Below are 25,945 nucleotides of genomic sequence, written 5' to 3'. Positions count from 1 at the left end.
ATAGTGATGTCAACAATGTAGAATTCAATTTCCCTCCGCAAATAATACAATGAGTTTATTTAGAAATGAAAACTGCTGTGTATAAGTAATTGAATAAACATTGTTTATTTTAGCTTTATATTTTTTATGAAGAAAGGTTCTATGTTCACCATTATGAATATTTTTGTAAAGAAATGTAGTCTAATTTAAGAAAAAAATTACATTTATTTAATAGAATTCTTGCAATGATGATAATGAATTCTAGCGGATGTTGTTTTCATTAAAATGAGAATTTAAATAATTGAACAATGTGACATATTTCCGGATCTGGGCTTGAAATTATTATTATTATTTTAATATTTTGTGCGATCAACAATGCTTTTTTGTTTTTTAAAGGAATAATAAAATAATACGACTAATAATCTGAAAGATTAATAAGATAAATTTGGTTTTTATTTTCTCATAGATTATATCTCATAGATTCTGGTTAAGTTTTAAAAAGAAAACACAGTAATTTGCGTGGTATATTCCTATGGATAATTACTATCGCAATCATATATCGTCGTTTCATATACTTTCGTATTCAGCCATTAATTACAAGCATGGAGTCACTTAATTCTTGAAAAATATTCTCCAAATATATTAAATTGTACAATAATTGAAAATCAATGTCAAATATTCAAAGTTTGGCAATTCCTGGAATTATCCTAGATTTATAACTATCTTTTGAAAGGAAGAGATTGAAACTTCTGTTGTAGGCAGCAAACATTAAACTACGTTTGTTGACAATCACATTTTAATGTCTATTTAATGTGTAACAGGAATTAAGATAAAATAATTATACTACGAAGATTAATATAGACACTTAACATTTAATGAAAGCATTAACCGACCTGATATTTAACATTAGTGATAACCATTGTATTTCATTTAGTTACCTAAATACTGGCATTTTGTCTTTAATGAAACTCTTAATAGATGTACATATTTAACATTTCAATTAAGTACATTTTCGAAGATTAATATAGATACTTAACTGGTGCATATAATTAATGTTTGCAATGGGTTTAAGTAAAATTAATATCTTTAAAGACAAGGATTCTAGAGGGAGAACTGCAAAATTTTCTTTTTCTTCTTTTCAAATTATGAAAAGAAATGCAATTATCTATTCTTCAACTCTCTTATGACCAATGAACCTACCCAAGATCATGTTACAATACAATAAAATAAAATATTACTAAACGAAGCGAGATTAAGGTTTCATTAGATTAATAGCTCCATGAGAAGAATGTAATAATTTCCCTAATAGCATGCAGAATATTGCCAATATTACATGTAATTTCTGTGGAGTATTGCATGAGATTCTTTACCCATTATCCGAGTCGAATTATATGTTTGAAGTTGAGTGGGAAAAGAAGAAGAAATGCCATACAACTGAAGAATATTAAATTTGGTGGATTTGGCAGCACCTGAAAAAAATGATATTATATAAAAAATGATTACTAATGCTTTTTTTTTCTAAAATTATTTTCTACCTTTCAGGAAAACTGGCCTTCCGAAATCCATTGCATGACCCCAGAGTGTACGAGGGAGCTCCTCCGGGTATTCATGTCCACACAGTCCATGCTTATGATCCCGGCAGAAAATCTGTCATGTACAACTTACTGGACGTCCGGGATCATACGTATTTCAGTATGGACTCGTCGTCGGGCAACATCTCGACAGCAAAGACGATTGATAAGAAAGTTGGCGATACATATGAGGTATGTCTTATCTTATTTCGTAGGATAACATTTTGATACAGTATCATCAAAACACATATTCGCATAATAAATTCAGTAAAAATGCTATATTTCCACCAAAGATCTATAACAATACATGGTTCAACAATGCTATGTAAGACATTTGCGGCCATGCCGTAGATCCACAATTTTGCGTGAGGAGAGGGGACTGAAACCTTTATTAGAGAGTTTGCGAGAAAGTTCCAGGAAGACCACTCCACTGTTTTTTGTTGCTTCTATATAAATAATTGGATTTAAATCTCAAATAATGATAGGCAAATCGAGCATAAAATCTCATACTTTGAAGTTTCTTATTAAAGAAACGAGTCTTTAACTTTTTCAAGTATCAATATTATCAATACAATCAGAGTTATATCAATACACATACAAATTCAAATGTTATAGTATATGAAGCGAAAATTGTAGAAAGCTTTATACAGTCATACCTCTGTTTTTACCCTTCTTTTTGTGTGATTTTTTTATGTGTTACAAAGAAAAAGTCATCAAATAATAATGATAAAATAGAACATAAAAAATTCATCAATAAGCTTAGTATAAATAAAAAATATAACAACACATCGTAGACAAGTTTTTACATCATCAATTAACAAAAAATATATTCACATTGCATCATTTTCTTTATTAGATATGTATGAAGAATTATTGTTATAAAGTATATTTTGAAATTTTCGTTTATGTAATATTTAATTTCCATTCTATATGCGGTCTCTATTTACAACATAATTTTTAGACATGCTATAAATTATATATATTTTATAGCTATTTACGCAGTTTTAAAATATGTTTACTCATTTTAATTCATGCGGCCAATAAACTCTGTAAAAAAAACTATTAAGAATATATTAGAAAATCTTTAAGAAAATTATTAATTGTGAATTTTAAGTATTGATAATAAGATTCTAAAAATACTAATTCTACTTATTTATATTAAACAATGTATATGTGCTTCAATTAGCTTCAAAATATGATTGAAAAATAAAGCCAATAGCTTTACATTGAAGAAAATGAAAAATTATTTTAAAACTTCAACGGCAGCCGTTAAAAACAATAACCTTAATTACGAAGATTCTATAAAAAAATAATAGGTTGCTTTTCCTTAATAATGAGTTGTGCAAATAACCAGCAAATTTCCATCGCGATATTAATTAAAAAGTAAAAAGGGGTGCCTTAATTTTGTATTCTACAGCTATTTAAAAAAACAAAGAAATATCTCTAAGATTTTATTTAGCTATAAAGAAAGGCTTTATCACATAAAGAACAGGGAGAAAAACGTAATTAGCTTAATTTCCAGATGACGTCCATTTTTTCCTCCTTAAATTGAAATGAACCATACATAAACTGGTAACTTAAACGAATATTTACATTTAAAAATAACTTTAATTAGATATATTTAATTAAAGAACACGGCTACATTGAATTTCCATTTTCTCCAGTATTAAACATTTACGGAAAAATACGTTCTCTGAAAATTTTCACTTGAACTCTCTTCTTAAAGAGGTTAAAAAAGTTTTGCGACTTAATTAAAGATAACTGAAGTTTATATCACAGTAGCATTCTCGGAACACAGACTCCCAGTGACATAGGCGTCTCTCTCTTAATTATTTAATTTAATTCCACGGGAGTTACAAATAATCAAGCTGGAGCAAAAGAAAAGATATTAACGTATTTTTAACTGAATTCTGTGCATATTACCAGTAATTTCTAAAAGTTTTTTTTTACTAATTAAAGTACAGCAAAATATTTTCAAGAGAAATGGGAATTTCTATAAGTGATTATAATTAAAATAGTCACATCTTTATTCGTAAATCAAAAAGCATGCAAATTATTGTTATTAATTTTAAATTGGAATATAAAAAAATCCCATATATTATTCGGAAATTTGATATTTAAATAGTTTATGCAAATATTATAGTTCTAGAGTTGAATTTTCCTTTCAATGTTTCTTTAAATTGTTTTTTTATGCATTTAATTTATTAAAATTTTCAACCCCTTGGGTATTTTGTACTTCTATTGAGCTGTTCTGCATGTACTGAATTACTATATATTTCTTATAACATATGGAAGAACTAATTGGGTTGTCTGTTAGAATTTTTGCTCACATAATACATTTCTTATCTTACAGTGTAATTGCCAAATATTTGATTTAAGGTTTTTTTATTTGGTCAGAAATGCCAAATTTAGATATCCAATAAAGTCATAGAGCGTTTTTCACAAATACAAAAACCCATTTCGTTATATATCTCTTCAAACAAAAGAATAAAGTAACGATTTAGTAACTTGGGAAGTACAACACTTAATAACTGTATATTTCTTATAAAAATACAAGAATAAATTGGATTGTATACAGAAAAAATTGGATAGGAATTTTTGTTCACGTAATACATTTCTTATAATGTACTGTAATTACCAAATAAATGTTTTAATTCTTTTTATTTAATGAGAAACGCCAAATTTTGAGGTTCAATAAAGCCACAGAACGTTTTGCAAAAGAACAAAAAAAAAACCATTTTGTTATATATCACTTCAAATAAACAGAATAAAATAGCTATTTAGTGATTTGGAAAATGCAATACTTAGTTATTGTATATTTGTTACAAAATATGCAAGAACAAATTGGATTGGATACAAGAAAAATTGGATTGTGTAATTGGAATTTTTGTTCATATAAAACATTTTCATTATTCCGTGTAATTACCAAATATTTGATTTAATTTTCTATTTTGTGAGAAATGCCAAATGTTGACATCCAATGAAAGAAACAAAAACCCATTTCGTTATACATCATTTCAAACAAAAGAATAAAGCAACAATTTAGTTTGAGCAATACAATAATTAATTACTGTATATTTCTTATACAAGAATAAATTGGATTGGATAAAAGACAAATTGGATTGTGTAATAGGAATTTTTGTTCATATAATATATTTCTTATCATATAATGTAATTGCGAAATATTTGATTTAATGTTTTTTTATTTGATGAGAAATGCCAAATTTTGGCATCTAATAAAGCCATACAGTGTTTAAAAAAAAAAAACATTTCCTTATATATCACTTCATAATCAATCATTTCGTTACATCGTTACTAAAAGAATCCAGTAACTATTTAGTAACTTGGGAAATACAATGTTTAATTACTATATATTTCTTATAAAATATAAAAGAACAAATTGGATTGGATATAAGACAAATTGGATTGTGTAATATGAATTTTTGTTTACATAATACATTTCTTATCATGTATTTTTCAATTAAATTTTAATATTATCATGTATTAAATTTTTCATTTGGTATGAAATGCCAAACTTTGGCATCCAATAAGGTTTATAGAATGTTTTGCAAAAGAAACAAAAGCCCACTTCGTTATATATCACTTCAAATATAAAGAATAAAATTGCGATTTAGTAACTTGAGAAATACAATACTAAATTACTGTACATTTGTTATAAAATATACAAGAAAAGATTGGATTAGATACAGAAAAAAATTTAATTTTTAATAGAAATTTTCGTTCACATAATACATTTTTTATCATATAATGTAATTGCCAAATATTTTATTTAATTTTTAATTTTGTGAGAAATGCCAAATTTTGGCATCCTAGTGAAGTTATAGAGCATTTTGCAAAAGAAATAAATACCCGTTTCGTTATACATCGCTTCAAATTAACAGAATAAATTAGCGATTTAGTAACTTGAAAAATGCTATTTATATAATGAAGAAGTAACTGTAACTGAAGAAGTAAACTGTAGGTGTAAAGCTAAACATTACTTTTTAAAAAGCATTAATAATAATATGGGTGACGGCCTGAATTGGTAAACATATTCCTTATAAAAGGTTTTGAAATCAAGATAATAATAACAAACAATGTTCAACGTAATCTACTAGCGCAATACATTTTTTTTTCTAGTGCATTGGGACACATTTGGATTCATCTAAATAAAGTAGGAGTAAAGACTGGTAACTTTTTTCCATTTTATTGCATCGTACAGAAATGATTTTTTAATTGTAATTCTCTGCATAAAATATACACCTTTCATGACACCTTACGGTGGCTAGCTTGAAAATCTTTAACTTACTAAATTGTTGAAGCAATTGAAATAAATTAAAGATTTAAACCAGCAGAAGTAGCCAATCCGAAAACTTTTCTCATCGCCCTTAGTATACATTTCATACCACCTCCTGTCACATGAAAATTAGGCAAAAATTGAAGGCCACGAGTAATCAAATGTTTATTTTCAATGTCAAACACATAAGTGGAATTTTTTTTAATGTATAGTTAACAAAATTCAGGATGCTTTTTATGTCTTATCAACAGACTGATAGCAGCATTTGACAAAAAAAACTACAATTTTAGTAAAAATACCACATCCCGAATACTGTTTTTAAGCAAACATGATTATATACATACGAATGTACAGACAGACTGATGACAAACCCTCTGACGGATTTCATTGAAAATATGATATGATGAAAATATGATATAATAACTATGTACCAAATTATATTTATATAATTTTTTTTGTTGTTGTTATTTTGTTAACTTATATTCGGACAGCCGAACAGACAGACGTCTTCTGAATGTATGTCGTTGAAAATTTGAAAGAAATCTACATAATTTGATCTAAAGATCATATGCCAAATTCCATCCATGCAACCTCAAAACGTTTTTGAGGTATCATTGTCATAAATGAACAGACATAATTCCAAAAACTGTCTTTTTTTGTATTCACAGTGGTCTGACATGTGTAGATTTATCAAAACCTCAAGGTCGAATTTTTAATGATCATTATAGGTACTTTCTCTATGCATACTTATATGAGAAAATAAAACTGCATTACAATTTTACAATATTCATCACATGATACTGTTTAAAGACCTTGAATTCTTAACAAAGTCATTTAAAATCATTTAAATGACTTAAAAGTCATTCCTTTTCTAAAAAAAAAAAGTTATTTAAAGGTCATTTCCTTTTCTAGATTAAATATCCACTACAAGTTCTATTAGAAGAATTTAAAGCCCCGAATAGCTGTTTAAATTCATCTATTCCCAACACACGCTTATCAAAACCACAGACAGCTTCTAAAATATCCAATATCCGGAAGGATTTCCGTCTGAGGTTCCATCACAAATAGCTACCCATTTCAATGCATCCAATAAATTCCTTCAAATAACCCAACCGTTTTGCAGCCATCACTACAAATCAATACCCCTTTTTGCCGCTTCCACCTCCAGAGCAATCCTTCCTGGTCTACGCATCTATTCCCACGCTATTTAACGCCTATGGATTAAAGGTTCCGGCAGGAAATTCCTCCTCCCCTAGATAATGGAGCCCTTCAACGCTCTCGTCACAAAACGCGCCACGTGCAAGTGACAAGTGACGGAGCGCCGCCATGTTGGATTGACCGACACAATGAATTCGGTAATCCTCACCGGCGGAATAGATATATGCGAGGAACTGACGGTTCTTCCTCGGACTAAGGCTAACACAGATGACAAAGCGTTAAGTTCAAGTGCATACAATTTAACGTTTTGGGCCGCGAAAGTCATTCGCTGCACTGTTGTGTGAATACATGCGAATCCGCTGACCATGTCACAAATCTATTCAGATGACAGCCGCATATGTTAGATGGTATGCGATGAGTTAACGTATGCAGAAACCTTGATAAATGGACTCTGTAAAGGGCAGAAGCACATTTTGGTTAATGCCTGATGGTGTTATAACTATTCATGGACGAAACGCTTCCGAAAGTTAGGATGAAAAATAGAACTGTGAGCTGTGGATTGTTTGGTAATTCTTTGGATTGAAGTTACGGTGAGAAATGAACCACCGAATTTAAAATTAATGTAGAAATATAATCATGTTGACAATAAAAGGGATTAATCAAATTTTCTCTATAAAATTTTCAATAAACAGAAAATTTTGGACACAAATCTAAAGTTTGTTTATTAGTAAGGCAATTCATTTTAAAAACAGATAAGCAATGTGGTTGGTGTCACATCCAATTGCGAACCAAGTACTCAAGATTTCATTATGCATGCCCCTCACCCTTCGAACAATAAGTGCAACTGCTTTCTTTTTTGGCGCAATATAGCCAATATTCTACCGCCAAGCAATTGTGACTATGTGCAGTTAATAAATCCGTGTTTTTGCCCTTCCCCTATATTTCATTTAATCAGCTTTATGGGTTTAAATTTTAAATTAAATTTTGTTGTTTTATTTTACACAAAAAAAATTTCAAAAACTTTCATGCTGTTTTAACTGTAAACTGTTTAACAAAAAAGTATGGAAACAATATAGTTGGTAGAACAATCAATTGCGAACCAAGTGCTCAAGATTCAATCATGCTTGTCCCCCTCCCCTCTTCTAACAATGAGTACAGCTATTTTATTTTTGGCGCAATTTAAACAATATTCTACCTTCAAGCAATTGCGACCATGTGCAGTTAATAAATCGGTGTTTTTGCCTCCCCATGTTTCACTTTATGGATTTAAATTTTAAATTATGTTTTGTTGTTTACATTACACAAAAAATTTTGCAATAATATTCGTGTAAAACTGATCAACAAATTATAATTTAACTCGATTTTAAGATAAATAAAAGAATAAATGTAATAATATGTAATTCCATTTAAGAAATAAAATGAAAGGTTTATTAATTGAGTGTTACTAATTTTGACTAAATATCAGATATATAAAAACAAAATATATTTATATACTATTTTTTTTAAGTTATGATTACAGATTGTATAGAAGGAAAAAAAAATATATTCAGGAATATAACTTCTACGTTTTCTACTAACATCACCCCCAAGGTTGGAAAAACCAATCCTCGAAATACATATTAAATTATCCGTAAAATTTCAATCGTTGAATCGATTTTGAATCGATTTCGTTGTTATCGATTAAAACAAGTATTCCACTGTACATTTAAATCTTACAAGGACAAATAGAAAAAAAAAAAAAAAAAAAAAAAAAAACGACACTGTTTAAATGACCTTTTGAAAAACTGTATAAAAGATAGGTTCCCATCTGGCTGGTTTATCGACAGAAACAAGAAAAAAATATCCAGAATCTAAAGAAGAAGGCTTAAAGATCCTGAATTGAAAAATTGAGAAGCCTCTAGTGAGAGGCCACGGCTTTTAAAAGAAACTTCAAATACTTGTTACAGTTGTCAAGTATCAACACTTCACTGAAACCAAATTCAAAAGCCTTCTATCTACAAAATAAAATTTCGATTCGCTTTTAAATAAAATCTTATAAAAATTTAATGTATGAAAAATTAAATTATTGGGTTATATAGATGTCATATTTCTTTATTTTTTGTTCTCTTTGTACAGACTGGTAAACAGTCTTACTACTAATTCTTTAAGTAATCAATTTAATCACGTTAAAGACTACTTCAGTCCTTTATTTGTTGTATAATGATGTGTATAATATATCCACTTGTTACTAATAATGAAAGATAAGAAAAGATTAGGTAAAGTGCAATATAAAAAGAAGAAACCAAGCCATAGAATAGAAGAAACCATACTTTTTTTCTCTTTACTGTACTAATTCTCTTTTTCAGAGGCATTCTGAAATTTTGTCTTTGTCAGCCATAATCTAAAAGTCAATACTGTACGACATTTAAAATAAGTAAACAATGTTATTAAAAGTCAATACGGTTCGAAATTTCATATCAATAAATAGTGTTAAAGAAACCTGAATTTAAGCTCAAAATGCTTTCCTTTCTTTATCATATCTGATCATCTATCTAGGGGTTATGTTATCATGTTGTTCTGTTGTTCCCATATCGCATTTCAGATGATAATGAAATACGCAATTTCTTTTTAATCGAATTACATAATTTATTTATAATTTAATTTCAGCTTTCATTTTTGAAATTATAATAATTTGATGTATATGCGACGCACGGAACTTTTAAAACTCTTAATTCCAATCGTCGTCTATCACTTCACATAATAAAAAAAATGTTCAAAATGCCGCCCAATTATTGTCTAACCCAAACAGTAGCCCATAACTTTCTTGCAGGAAAATTCCCCAAATCTTAATATCCATTTGGTTATCCCAATAGTCACTCATAACTTCCAGCAGAAAAAATGCCTAATGCGCCATCCGATCTCTTCGTTAATCCTAACAGATAAATACAGTTCTATTTAGGAAAATATTCGATATGCCATGTGGTCCATTAATCAACATTAATAGTTGCCCATAGTCTACTTGACTGAAAATTTTCAAGACGCTATCCTTATTTGATGCACGGGGCATTTAGAATTCTTAATTCCAATCGCCGTCCATAACTTTATATAATAAAATGTCCAAAATGCCACTGACTATTAACTAACCCCAACAATAGCCCTTAACTTTGCTGTAGGAAAATTTCCAAACCCTTCTCCGATCCATTTGGTAATCCCAATAGTCTCTTATAACATCGTGCAGAAAAATGCCTCAATGCATCATCAGATTTCTTTGTTAATCTTAACTTGCAAATACAGTTCTGTGGTGAAAGCTTATAAGCCAGTTAACAGCTACGCTGCACGAGCAATTGCTTTTGTGTTGTGTTCATGTTAATGGGCTGCGAACCACAAGGTTACAGGTTCTATCCCCGCTCATCTCAAACCGCCACAGTTCTATTTAGGAAAATTATCAGTATGCCATGCGATCCATTAATCAACATTAACAGTAGCCCATAGTTTATTTGACTGAAAATTACCAAAACGCTATCCAATGCATTTGGTAATCCCAACAGAAGCCTCTTAATATTCAGTTTGCCAACGAATCTTTTTTGTTAATCCTAGCCATCGAACATAGCTTTCTCGTAGGAAAATTTCCAAAATCTTATCCGATCCATTTGGTAATACCAATAGTCGCTCATAACTTCTTGTAAAAATTGTTCAATGCACCATCCAATTTCTTGATTAATCCTAACAGACAAATACACTTCTGTGTAGAAAAATTTTCAATATGCCATGGCCACGCGATCCATTAATTAACATTAACAGTAGACCATAGTCTACTTGACTGAAAATATCCAAAACGCTATCCAATACATATGATAATTCCAACAGTTGCCAATAACTTCCTATAAGAAAATATTCAATTTACCATCAGATTTATTGGGTAATCCTAGCAATCGAACATAGGAAAGATTTATCTGTTTTGCAATTCCATTAACAAACTTTTTTTTAATTTCCCCTATTTACAAGGCATTTAGGCATATGAACTAACAGTTCTATTAGTTTTTTGAACGTAAGTTGAGATTATGAAGATGAAAAGCGACTTTTCTAAACTATCTTCAATTATATAAGATTAATTAGAATATAGAAAATTATTACCAAATAATAAATTAATTTTTTTTGAAAATTACAGGTTTTTCTATCACTCCAATAACGGAAAACTTCCCTGTATTATAATCTGGTTTTTCAATAATTTTTAAAATTCAATTAGTGTCGGCAATCATGCATTTAGTTGCTTAGGAGCAATGTAATGTAAAGGATGTGCAATCTAAAAGTTGTTGAAATTAAATTTTAAAAAAATTGCATCTTTCCATTATTATATTATGTGCATTTCCATCAAACATTTGAAATAAATTTTAAGATTTATAAATTTATTGAGAATTATTTCCAATTTATCTTAAACATTCCGAAAATATTTCAGAAACAAATTCTTTGAAAATTCTTATTTACTAAACGAAGCAAACGATTTTTTTTCTTTGCTTTTGACTTTTGCAATTAAGTTCTTTTTTTTTTTTGTCTTTTTTTTTATTTACGAAATGATAATAAATTATTTCTTTAGAGCCTTTAATCATGATACTAAAATGGATCCTATCTAGACTACAGCCGCAATTACTGCAAAAGAATTCGACTAACTTAATGGTATCAAGAATTTGAGAGAAACAGTTAAAGAAAAAGTGCACTTTCAACAAAAATGTCTGAAGATCCATTAAGTTTTTATTAAACCGTTGGATTTGCTTAAAGAAAATGGGAAATATACGAGAAAACTAAGCTCTTTCCAAATTTCTCCTAAAAAACATGCAATTTCCTAAGCTTCGCACATAATCACTGAATTTCAAAGTTTGCTTTTTAAACTAAAACAACTTTTACACTGGATATTAATACATCATCAGTTTATCGCATTATAATATTTTTAAGTCTTTTTATTTACGTTTATTCTCTTTTCTTGTTTAATCGGTATTTAAAACTCTTAGTATTTAAAATCAAATATTTTTGTCATATTTTTTATTAGACTGACTTTATTATACATTTTTAATAAGTAACATTTTAACATGATGATGTTTAAAAGCTAGATTATTACCTCAAAATATCACTGAAAATTATCTTTAAAGCAGATTGTTGAATATAGAGATAGTAAATTCTCATATTTTTTGTTGTGAAAACTTACTAAATAAGAATTTCTCAAAATTTTAACAAAATTTTTAATTAAAAAAAAGTATTCAAAATTTTAATGTTTTTCACAATAATTTAATAACATATTGCACAAAATCAATATTCAGATGACTTTAAAATTTAAAAAATTCCGTGTGATTTCCGTAGTTTTTAAAAAATTTTAAGAAATATTTTAATCGCTGTTTATGTCAGTAATTTAATTTTTTTTTTTTTGAAATTTTAAGAAAATTAGAATTATTTGTTATATTATTTATAGACAAGTAATCAAAGTTATAGACAATTTTAGAAAGAATCTTGGTATCTTTAAAGAATTGATTTATAAAAACTTAAATTAATAGTTTATGCAAAAAGAGGGGGAAATTCGATATTCATAATTTACAAAAACAAAATATTGTCTAAAATTATGTTTTAATCATCTACAAACAATTCTAAGAATTTTTTTTTCTTTTTTATATTTTCTTTTTTATATCCTTCTTTCAAAGATTTTTTTCTGCATATATTATAGGAATTCAAAAATTAATTATTGTTATTATTATTATTGAAAGTTATTTTCTTAGAAATTCTTTGAAACGAATAACCAACTCCGTTTATAAGTTCATAATTATATTTATTACATTAACGAAACCAAAACAAGGCTAATTCGCCTAGTTGAAAATGACAACTCGTTGCAAATTACCACAATTAAACATTAAAGAAAATTGTAAATATTAAATATGGGTAATTATAAACAATTTAAGAAAAATCAGTGGCAACTAATAAGGCAGAAACCATAAAATAAAAAAGAGAAAGAGAAAGAACCTCAAACCTCCGTATGTAATGAGGCTCGAAGCAATTACTCGCTCGAATTACTCTGAAGAAATACTTAAAATGAATAAAAAATGTTCTTTTGAATTCAAATGGCTGATAAAAAATGTTAAAAAAGGAAAAAAAAATATATTATTCTTTATTTTTGAAAAATGTCGGAAGTCAACTCCATCCCTGGAGTCACAGAAAGAAGGAAAAAAAAAAAAAAAAAAGAACTTCAACTTCTTTTACTTCAATTTTCTGAAACAAACGAGGCAAGATTTCAAGAACCATTTTTGTCGAAACTAATTCAAAGTAACCATCTTTTTTCCTTCAATGGAAAAATTAATAGCTATTTCCATTAATAGGTAACTGTTTGCATATTTAAATAGGTTTTAAGTTTTAGTCCCAGAGCTTTTGGATCAAAGGATTTTCAGCATTAGGATTTGACATTGTATACAAATCTTATTAACGTGGTTAGATAAGGGTCTTATTTGAGAAGTTAATAAAAATGATTCAATAGGCAATTTAAAACCGGTCTCTCTTTATAATCTCTATGAACTTTTAATATTTGATCTGTTGATTGAAATATAAATATATATTAAAAGTCTGATATAAAATTTGTAACCACAATAAATGGACACACTGGAGATTTCAAATTAATTGATTTTTATCAGATTATTCCAGAATCAACATGATTTAAATTCCTTAAGATAGGCCCAACGTTTTCTGACACATGTAAATTCTTCAAATATTTAATCGGTGTGGAAGGTGTGAATTTTTAATCGGTGTGGTAGACACTTTTAATTAGTAGATAATTAATATGTAAGAGATCCTGTTTAATATGGTATAAAAACTGTCCTAATGTATTGTATTAAATTCAGTTTAATGTATTAGAATCAATAAAAAATTACAAACTATTACCAGATAAACAAATGTAACTTGGCTCTAACAAGTTGGTATTATGTTGCAAGAACTTCGAGATATCAGATGAAAGGTTTTGACAAATGAAGAGTCCCATGTACTGAGGAAAGAACTAGATGTCGAAGTAAATGCCCCCTAGTTATGGGGGGTCAAAGGCGTTAACCAAATCAATGAAGGAAATGGCTTTAAAGGTTTGATTACAAGCTGAATAATACCCAACGAGAAAATAGCTTCTAGTCCCTGAAGATATTGCTCTAAAGGATAGTGACCTTCGGAAGGACAACCGCCTTCCTCTCAAGTCCTGCAGTCGGCCTCACCGCGGAGAGGGGATGCCCTTGGGCGGACCGGGCGAAGTACGTCGGGAGAATTTTCTCCTAATAGGGCCACCCAAGGCGTGAGTTCCACTATGCTCAGCTAATGGCTGTAGGTGAACCCAGAGGTCAAGTCAGTCTTCTGCCCTAGTGGTTCCTCTAACTTAAAAGAATCCTTTCTGCGTACAGCCCACCACCCCGCCACCACTGAAAGTAGCAGTATCGACAGGATTTGTTGTGGCCGACTTCAGATGGTCCGGTCGCATAATGATTCTCATACTGCATCGTCCTTCTCGCAAGATATTTTTTTTTCCTGCTAGTCCTGTTCACCTTCTTTTTTGTCTTGGCGCTTCTTATAAGCAGCTGCTGGTTGAACGCAACTTTCTGCAGATTTATGAGGAACTGACGCGACGGGGCCTCCTGGACCTGGTCTAGGCTTTCCTTCTCAAGCCGCGGTCCAACGGCCGGATGATCTTCACAGATGTTGTCATAAAATTGTCACCCTTCCTTCGTCGTTCCACCCCCGCCTGTGGCAGCGGACCCACGACCAGAGAAATCTTCAGACGGCACGCGTTCACCTTTCGACCGCTCAAAACCCTCAGTTTCTTTGACTCCCTCCCCCCCCCCCATAGCCCAAACAAATTTTCCGGTTCTTTGATGTTTATCCATCTACCGACATTTTGCGGGAAACTACAGGCGTACCACGGACGAAGGGGGAGTGTGGTCCCCCAGTGGGTTGGATGTCAGATTTATGACCAAATCAGTGAGGTGGCAGGTCGTTGGACCGCCGCTTCAGGGGGATGTGTAACAACAAGGACAGCCGACCCAAAGTAAAACTTTCCCTTATTCTTTGAAGAGGTCTTTGGAAAGCCGATACTGTCTTTAGTTCGAACACTACTAGAGGGGGTGGGGGTGATAAGCCATCCAAACTTATGTAGGAAAGATATTCTTTGAGTTAGATATTTCGTATTTTCTCTATTTGTAGAACGCAGTGCGGTCGTTAGAATGACTCTTAGAACATAGAACTCCTCTTTGATTAATTATTGAAGCACTTCTATTTTTAGACATTTAATTGTTTTTTATAATTTTGTTGATTAATATTAGAGAATCCTGTAATTTAGAAGAAGTAAGGGAATAATTCTGTATTTATAGCATTTCGTTTGGCACAACTTTAATTTTTAACAATAATTACATTTATTAATTTTTCAATCTAATTGGATCAGGCAAGATCTTTGTGCCTATGAAATTGTAAGATCTTGGATTCATTACCAAAGAATGGACTCAATCTTCTCATTCGATAGTTTAAGTACTAACAGCGAATTTTAATAAAATGCATCTGATTTTTTGGAGTTTTATAAGTAAATTATTTAATTAAAAAGTACTTAATAGGCTTAATTCAGAAAGAAAACGAAAAAAATTAAGTTGATTTTCTCAACTCTTGCTACATATTTGATATGTAACTGCTTGATTCAAAGTTTCTCATGTTTCGCTTGATTTCGCTCCTTCATAATGCGCAATTGAATATGTATATCAAACGCACCCAATTCAAACACAATCGAGCTTATTATAACCTTATTATTTCTCCAAGACTTGCTCTTTGTTTCAAACCTTTCTACCTAACATGAAATGTAATATATCTGAAATTGAAGGTCATCTGTCAACTCGTTAGAGTCACAAAATACAAGTTTTAAGTGTTAAGTTCATTAAGAATAGAAGTTTTGATAAGAGAGGGTCTGTTTAATTTCTGACTTCCTCCGGTTTGTTAGCTTTGAGTTTTAATTCAATAGATGGCGCTTCAAGTTTGATGACGATGCATTATGACGAAACGTGGGAGGCGGATATAGCTGTAAACGTGGAAAAATTAAATTTCAGTTTAGTTTAACTAAATGCATCTACAATAGCACGTTTTAACCTCAAGTAGTTTTCTTCAAAATTGTACTTTCAATTTGTAAGTATTTTGCCTTGTGTTTATATTACTTTTTTGGTTCTATTTTCATGTATTTTGTGGTTTGATTTGCTGTGGTATTATTTGGATTGTTTTTTGCTAGTGTTTTTACTTGTTTTAATCTTGTGATACTAATTTATCTCTAAAACCTCAATTTTCTGAGATTTTCGGGTCACGAGGGGTCAGTTTGTTGGACGAAAGTCAGACCCCTCACAGAAAAAATCCCTGGTTTGAATCCTTGCCTGAGGGTGATCCTTGAGAAAGTCTTCGGGCCGGATTCAGTTAATCTTTCTTTTTGATTCTTTGGCTATTAACTTAATATTTATTTCTAATTTTGGTTAAGTTCATTAAGTGACCTTCTGACATTCTTTCAATTATCTTGCGCAATTGCATGTAAGTATGTCCTCTGAAACTTGGAGTTTGAGTTTGATAAAGGATTGATTTGACTTGATTCGGAGCTAAAACCATTTCTCATTGTTCAGCCATAAATTATATGCAAACACATAATAAAAAATAAATTATTATAACACATAATAATTATATGCAAACATCATAAAAAAAGCGTATCGTCATATTTTTAAAAAGGTTAATTAAAAATCATGTTCAATGTTACAAATATTCTATTTGCTGCAATAAAAACTGAAACTTGGGAAATAGAATGTTATATTAATATGATATGTGATTACGTCAATGTGTTTTCCTTTATATGTGATACGATTAAGCATGTCCAATAAAATCACGAATTTAAGATCTATTTTGAGCTAATTCTTAAAGAAAAGTATGAAAAAAAGTCTTAAATAATAAAAAGTTTACAGAATGAAAATAAATACCGAAGAAGGCTTATAAATTACCACAGTTGCTTAAATAAAAATACGTTAACTATTTGTATAAGAAATTTTGTATTTACAAATATTAAATACAAATTATTAGAATGTGTAGACTAATGTCTATTAATTTAGTTCTAGTAACTCACACTTCACCACTGTCGGCTGAATCCCATGACCCTCTGTACTTATTAAGAGATTAGAGAGTTAAGAGATATAAAAATCTAAAAATCTAACAGTATTTTCAAGTCTAAACATGTGGAGAAATTTCACCAATAGTTTTCAGTAATTTATTTCATAATTTCATATTTTTCAATTTTATATAGCAAGTAGATGTTTGATAAATTAGACAATTAATAAAATAATTATGCTTTCTGAATTTAAAATCTAGGCAAGTCAAACAAGATGATCGCCAAAGGCTGCTAGGTAAATTTCATATGCACATCTTACAACTTTAAACGAGCAATTCTTTCATAAATATATAAATTTATTTCACGTATCTCGGAAACGGCTCTAATGTTTCGGATCAAATTTTAGATAAGGCTTTGCTTTTTAAGTTTATCTATATGGGTGTCTTTCCTGGGAAAAACACGATTTTACACACACACACACACACACACACACATATATAACATTTTTTATAACTATTAATTTGAGCCTTTTTCTATCTGCTCTTATTCCGACAAAGTCGTATAGCGCCATATTGAAGACGATTTCAACGTTGTAAAACCGAATGCAAATTGAACAATATAAGTAATGATAGATAAATTGTAAAAGGAATACTATAATTTAGCAGATTGTTTCCAATATCATGTTAAACTAAGTGCATTCATTAATGATTTTTTATTTATTTAAATGCCCAGTTCGTATGAAGGTAAGATTGAAAAATATTCGTATGTAATCAGTAGAGGATTCGAATGTAAATATTTTCTACGAAAAAACACAAAACAAATACTACAAACAAATAAAAATTTCGAGTGAAACTCGGTCATTTATATATTTGGAATTTTTTACTACGCCTAAACTATATTCAATTAGAAGAAAAACATTAAAAAATAATTATTTATTACAAAAAATCCTTTCAAAATTTTTAATAATAATCTGAGAAATGAATCATCTATTTTACTCTCAAATTATCTAATACCAAACTCAATATTTCTTGTCTCGTGATTTGAATTCTATGAAGTTCTAACACTTCTTCATCGAATAAGCTAATTTCCGAAGAAGATTATATGAAATAAGCTGTTAAATGGCTCGAAGAAAGTGTAAGTTGTAGTTTATAACGCGAATCCTGAACTAAATACGTTTGAGCACGCACCAGATAACTGTGGAAGGAATTTCAGTTGGCCGCTTACCAAAAGTGGCAGCAATGGAAAGTGGGTCTGCTCCTGAAAACGATTAAATGGAGCGTTATCTGGAAACTCTGATATCTCAGTTTCACGACAGAAACGACGGAATGTCACTTAATCACGAGGAGGAAGACGTTAGTTTCCGGAAAATTCTTGGTCTAAACTTGTAACGGCAACTTTCTTTGGGGTCACTGAAAAAATTGGGACTTAACTGGGTTTTTAAAGTTTGGAGATGGTAAAATTAGTTTTCGGTTCGGGTATCTGATATCAAGTTTTTGCCTATGGTCTTTCTCATATTTAGGATATAAGTTCTGATTAAAAGTGTTAAATTTCATAACATTATCCCAACTTGCTTAACATTTCTTAGCCTATAGGCAGAAGCTAAGAATATTATGCAATTTTTTTTAATAAAATAGATTGATAATTAGTTAATAAACGATTCAAATTATTAAACCACTGGTAATTTTTTATAATTTTTTTATAAAAAATTAAAATAATATAAGAAAATATATATAAGAAATTAAAATTATTTGAGATCAATACACTGAAATCATTATATTAATGAATACTTTATCAAATTTATAATACATTGTTCGAATTCCATTACCTCCTAATAATGTTAAAAAAAAACTATTAAAAAATGACTGACAAAAATGCAAAACTGAATACATTTTTTTTTGACATAATAAGAAAGTTATTAGAAATTATATAATTATCTATTAATTATTAGACACTCCAGAACGAGTTAATCAAGTTTTCAAAAAATGTAGAAAATAAATATGGGTTATTGAATAATTCAGGAAACTACATCTTTCTTGAAGAAACTATAATTTTTAACATATTACCTCTTTAGCTATGTAATAATGTAATTATTACTATCGGATATAAAAATGAAGCTTCATCATTTTTTTTTCATTATAGCTTCTTTTGTAATAACTTAGAAATAGAAATCGTTAAATAGTTATAAATTTGTTAGAAAGTTAGAAATCCATATATTTTACATGTTATTAAAAATTATATTACGTGTATTCTCAGTCAATACAAGTTTTGCTGGAAAAAAAAATCCAACTTTTTATATAGTTTCGGGATTCTAATTATCACATTTAGTAAAATATTTTAGACAGAAATATTTTATACAAAAAAAAACACATTCTTCTGTTATCACAACTAATTGAAGTATGACCTTTTGATTGTACGAGTAATTGTAATGGGGTAAATTAAAAAAATATTTGTTTAATACCAATCAATTGACACCTCAGAAACTTTTAATTAGATGGTGTTTTTTGAAACAGAAATTATTTAAACTCGTCTTAAATAGTGATATTCAAAGCATTCGATAGCGCAATAATGGATAGCTTTTAGTTTAGAATGTTTGTATGTGAAAAGCATATAACAGGTAGCGCAAAATTTTAGATTCGAGTTTTTTTCTATCTATGCATTAATAAGTGAAGCAATTCTAAATATTTTCCCATTGAAATCATATGCTTATAATTAATGGTTTAGATATTAGTCATTGGGTACCAATTAAAGTGAATTTTCTGTACATCTTTAATGGATTTTTAAATATATAATAATCTTGTTTTAAAATATCAGCATTATTTTTTTTAAATTTCTCATATAACTGAGGTGTCGTCCTGGTGTTCAAAATTACGAAATCCGACTCAAATTAGCCCATGTGTTGCTTCTGAATAGGGCATTAATATAATTAAAAATTTTACTTTTTCATATAATAAGTATACCAAGAAAAAGTAATGTAACTGCCAAAAAAATTCGAATCTCAAATATTTGATGATTTTTCTAATTTTAAATTTCAATGAACTCAAAAAACACATTTTCGGAATCATGTATTTGGATAAAATAGCTCAAAAACGATTTGAGCTATTTCGATGAAATTCTGTTTCTAGTTCTTACACTAAATTTGTTGTTTTCTATCATATGAAGGAAATCCATTCAAGGGAAGTCTGTCTGTCTGAATGCAATCAAACACAGTAACAGTAAACCTAAATATCTATATGAATTAATTTTAAGGAAAACAACATTAAAATCTAAAGTGTAGGTATATCTCAAATTTTGAATCAAATCCATGAATGGTCTGGCCATCTGTCTGTTTGTAAAGTCACATGTATGCAAATGGGATACATTAAAAACACAGCTACTTTAATGCATGAAATTTGGTATGTGGTTAAAATTATAGTTTTGTGTCGATTTTTCGTTACAATCTATCAAAAAGACGCGTGTATTCGTAAAGTATATATTCGTTTTTTTTTATTTCACTATACGATGAGACACAAAATATCCTTCTCAGGGACTCTGAAAATAAAACTCTGAGCTCTCATGACTTTGCCAGAGATTCATAGTTTTATGCGGGACGAGGAGAACACCTTTATTAAACAATATGCCAGAAAGTGTTGTAGAAACTAAGTAACTTACTCTTTTAGGTGACTTAAGTTTTAAAGTGACTTACTCTTTTATTTAAATAGGACTTTCGATACATTAGTCTTTTACTATAAAATGCAAATCATTCTTCCAGTAAGAATAATGTAAATTTTCAAGATAAATTCTCTTTAATTACAATTCAATTGTTTAACACTTTCGATAATTAAAGAAATAGCTCTTAAGTTTTTAAAAAGTGTCCCAAATAAAAAAATAAAACATTATTTCTCTTTGTATTAAATGTTATCTCTTGCTTAAACTTTAAAATTCATAAATGGAAATCTGACGAAGCCAAAGCGATACTTAAACAAAATTACCGGTGATTTAATACCATTGGACTAATCTCAACCTATTCCAGACTAATCTTAAACCTTTCCATTCCAATAGTTTAAACATCTCCTTATTAGGCCACATATCATTTACTTTAATAGATAGTCAGTGATGTCCAAATCTTCCCCCCAATGCAGATTTAAACCATTAGAAAGTCTGGTACGTAACGGACAGGAAATAATTACTCCTCTTCAGAATTAAACTGCTGAACTTTCAGATCAAGCGGGGAGGGGAGGGTTTTAAAGAATGATTTAATCGAACTGACCCATCTATTAGCGCTAACAACACCTATTTACTCAAAATGGAGCTCGAGTAACTAAACAAATATCCGATGGTTACACAGACCATACGATTTCGTCCATTCTACCCAAATAATCCTCAAATTTCGCCTTATAACTGCAATCAGGGCAGAACAGAGCATGGGGCTCGCAATAAGCCCTTCCTTCAACACAAGGGCGCTGGTACAAGTACCGATCATTGTTGGGCGCAATCATGGATCGGGTGATCCCGCTTATCCGTTCTGAAATCCCCTGGCATTAATTAGCAATCAATGTATTTCTCATTAAACGTGGTATTTGAACAATTCATAGTAAAGGAAGAGGGGTGTAGGCGGCAATTGGCTGGCCCACTATTTGGACAGGCTCTGTATTATGCATCCATGTTTTGACATGGTATGGCTTTGACGAGCGAAGACAGGTTTTATCACAGATTCGCCCTGAAGGGGAAGGCGGTGTTTTGATAAGGGGATAACGCGATGATAGAGCGTTCCGTCTCTGGACAGAACGGATGGGTTTGAATTGTGAAATTGTATTCGAAGTATCTCTTCGCCATCGATTATCATTGGTTGAATGTGGTCACTCGCGTGATCGGTCTATAGCGATTGTGTTAGATGGATCAGAGTTATATTTAATGGAATAGCAATAGGATTTGTTTAAGCAAGGCTTCATAAAGTCTGGAGTTGGAGTCGAAAATAAGTTGGGATCAAAGAGAATAATGGCAGAGTCTCAGACAAAAATTGAACCTTCATTTATGTATATTTATTTTAGATTACAGTAATATCTCGATTCTTCTTTTTTGTTAATTTAAAAATGTAGCCAAAAATTACAATTACAAGCAAAAATAATTGTGTGTGTTTAGGGGGTAGGATGAAAAATAAGTCGACAACCTGGTAATTATAGATATACGTTAAGATTCCAAATATAAAAAAGATTTAAACAAATGGAAATCTGCTATGGCAAATTTCAAGTTATCATGCGAGAAGGTTATTTTTTAAGTCACGTGATGTCAAGCCGATAGAATCTCATCATGTTCTTACCCATATTTCGGAACCACTAACATTTAGAAAAACAATGGTTTTTGATTATCTCATAGTCAATAGTTCATTTTTTTTTTTCTCGAGGTAAGACTTTTCTTTCGTGAAACCGGTTTTAAACAATCATGTTACTATCAGATTACGCGTAAATGCGGTTTAAACTAGATTGGAATGATGACATGACTGTTGTATTACACAATCGTTAAATTTTAGAAAAACGATGTTTTTTTTTTTTTTGTTTTTTTTTCCCCTTCTCAAAATCTTTCGAGCTCTAAAATATTTTTCGCCAGTTAGAAAAGTTGAAAATTTAAAAGAAATTATATATATAACTTTCAATATATCTCTTCGCTGTTTCGCATTCATTCCCATTTTCTTCTCTGTGCTTCTTCACGCAATAATTTCCTATAACTCTGTCCTTTATTGGCCGGCAGAAGAATCGGGAACATGGCTGACATTCGTGCCAAGTCGTAACTTTTTTTAGGTGATAAGTCGCCAAATGTGATAAACAAATATGACAAAAGTGAAAACTTTCTTTATCATTTTCTAATAAACCTAAAAGTAAAAAGTTGAAAGCGATAAATCGACAATTTTTAGTCTCTGCATTTTAAGGTTTCAAAAACCCCAAAACCAAGATAACTTCATAATCTCACATGATAAAATTTTTTTGATACTCTTTTCATATTGATTTATAAGATTTTTGGTGAGTTTACGGATTATCCATGGAATTATTTCACTTGTCACTCAATTCGACAGTTTACAATAACTATTTCAAAAATTTATTTATTCTCCGTTTCTTTGCATTACTGTAAAGTATTGATTATCTGCGGATTTTACACCCAATATGTTAATAACAATCTTCACTCATAAATTAATGATTGTATTTAGCACATAAAATATTACATATTTCTCGTAGAAAAAAAAAGTCAACCATTGTGCAATTACAAATATTTACTGTTTATTAAATATAACTGTTTATGAAGTCTGTGTATTTCATATACTGCTGATAAAAATTGTTCAAAAGCTTTTCTTAAGGTTTGTCACTCAGTAATTTTACTGATTATCCGCAATTTCCGCACCATCTACTACTGCGGATAATCGTTTTATTATAAATAGTTATGCAACAGTACTAAAATTATTAGACCACAATTATTTTTAAACTTTAGATAAAATAAAGTATACCTTCGAAATAGTTTCAGGTCCATTTCTAGACCATAGCTTGCAATTTTTCTGAGCTGACATCTCATTCTCCATACTGTCACCCGACGCAAATTTAATAATTCTTTTGAATTCTTACCGGAATGAGAATACATATTTTTAATTCACAATTTTAGAAAACGTTTAGAATATTTTTAATCATGCATATTTCATATTTGGAATACGAAAACGCATTCAATAACAAAATTCCCTTCAAAAACAAATTCAAATTTAGCGTTTCTTTTGCATTCTAACTAGAATGAGAATACATATTTTAAATTCATAATTTTATAGAAAGTTTAGAATATTTTTAATCATGCATCAGTCATATTTCTAATATGAAAACAAATTCAATTAAAAAATGAATTCAAATTTAGTAATTCTTTTGAATTCTAACTAGAATGAGAGTACATATTTTAAATTCACAGTTTTATAGAAAGTTAAGAATATTTTTAATCATGCATCTTCCATATTTCTAATATGAAAACAAATTCAATTCAAAAATAAATTCAAATTTGGTAATTCTTTTGAATTCTAACGAAAATGAGAGTTCATATTTTGAATTCAGCATTTTATAGAAAATTTAGAATATTTTTAACCATGCATCTTTCATATTTCGAGTATGAAAACAAATTCAATTAGAAAATTCATATTTAGTAATTATTTTGAATTCTAACTAGAATGAGAATACATGTATTAAATTTACAATTGTATAGAAAATTTAGAGTCTTTTTAATCATGCATATTTCATATTTCTAATACGAAAACGAATTCAATAACAAAATTGAATTCAAAAACAAATTCAAATTTAGTAATTCTTTGGAATTCTAACTAGAATGAAAACGTATGTTTTGAATTCACAATTTTAGAATACTTTTTATAATCCATCTTTCACATTTCGAATATGAAAACAAGTTCAATAGCTTTAGTGAAAATTCTAGATTGTAGTAACAAAGAGCATAAAGAAAAGATAAAAAAATTTTATAAGATTTTTGAAAAAGGGAGCTAATGCAAATTCAAAACTTTGCAAAATATTGACACAGAAGAATCGTTTGCTAATGAAAACTTTTGCAGAAAATAGGATATTTAAATTCTATTTCTTTTCAGGATTTTGGTATAATATATATTAAAGCTAACATCTGAATAATTTCGTTTCTTTTTATTTATCTCAACAAAAAAAAGTAAATTCTATTAAAAAAATATATTTCCTCTTTTGAAATTTCGAATTCAGAAATTTTCCATAAATAAAATATATTATCATAAATAAACGCACGCCATAAGAATAATAGTTCATAAATGCTTATATTACACATCATATTTTAATATAAAGATAATTTTACTTTTTCTAAACGACAGCTAATCATTTGTAGAAAAAAGCAATTGCGTAAAATTATTTTAGCTTTATCATAAACTTATTAAGATTTTTCCAAAATATGTATTCGAAACGAATTCTATAGAATATTATCTTACATTTTCTAAAGCCTTTTAAATTGCTAATGATATTATAATCAATTTTATTTCTGCTGAAAACTGAGAAATTTCAAAACTCTGCCTTGAGAATTTTTCAATTTATGCAACGTATTTTAAAAGGATCTGAATGCTGAAAAGACATTTAATAATTTGCTGGATTTTTAAAATTAATAATCGTTTGGAGATTCGTTAACTATCGTTTGCTGCAAAGTCAATTTCATCGCAATTAAAATTTGTTTAAGCTGGCTTTATTCAATTCATTCAAGTGATTTAATTCAAGATTATTTTGCAAAAATGGATCGCAATCTTCATATTTCATCCAACAAGTTTCGTTGTATTCATTTCTAAAAATGATAAAAAGCATAATCTTACAGAAGATGAATGATCTTCTGTTAACATTGAATCCAAATTTTAGATGCAATTAAAATAATCATTTATGATTTGAAATTTAATTGTTTCCTGTATTTATTGTTAAAGCTACATTATATAAAAATGATGATTTTAAATGTTTCAACTGCTATGTTTCAAGAACTGATATTTTGCAATTGTTTTAAATAAAAAAAATATATTTAAATGTTGTTGTATTTTAAATGAAATAGAAAAATTCATTATTTTCCAACAAAGGGCATACATATTTGTTTGTTAAAGTATTTTCGTATTTCATCATCAAACTTCCGTTTCAGAATAGTAAATCTTTCATTTTCGTCTAATAAAAGAATATTTCATTTATTTAGATTAACATGGGAAATTTTGATAATCTTTAATAACAATTCATGGATTAAATTTAAAGAAGAACAGGATATCCTAGCAAGTTGCAAATTACACTTTGAATTTAAATGATTCACTATCTAAATAAGCAATTGCAATATCTAAAATTAAAT

General features: G+C 29.2%; 1 protein-coding gene across 1 annotated transcript in view; it reads left to right on the top strand.

The window, feature by feature from the left end:
• The first annotated feature begins 1,526 nt into the window (after nt 1–1,526).
• LOC129987924 (uncharacterized) overlaps nt 1,527–25,945 on the top strand; it is a 132,556-nt gene continuing 108,137 nt past the window's right edge. The window contains exon 1 of the mRNA XM_056095922.1: nt 1,527–1,742. Coding sequence (XP_055951897.1) covers nt 1,632–1,742 — 111 coding nt within the window. The 5' untranslated portion in view covers nt 1,527–1,631. The remainder of the gene's footprint in view (nt 1,743–25,945) is intronic.

The sequence above is a fragment of the Argiope bruennichi genome, chromosome 10, assembly GCF_947563725.1.
Source record: "Argiope bruennichi chromosome 10, qqArgBrue1.1, whole genome shotgun sequence".
Lineage (NCBI taxonomy): Eukaryota > Metazoa > Arthropoda > Arachnida > Araneae > Araneidae > Argiope > Argiope bruennichi.
This window is presented reverse-complemented; position numbering and strand designations above follow the sequence as displayed.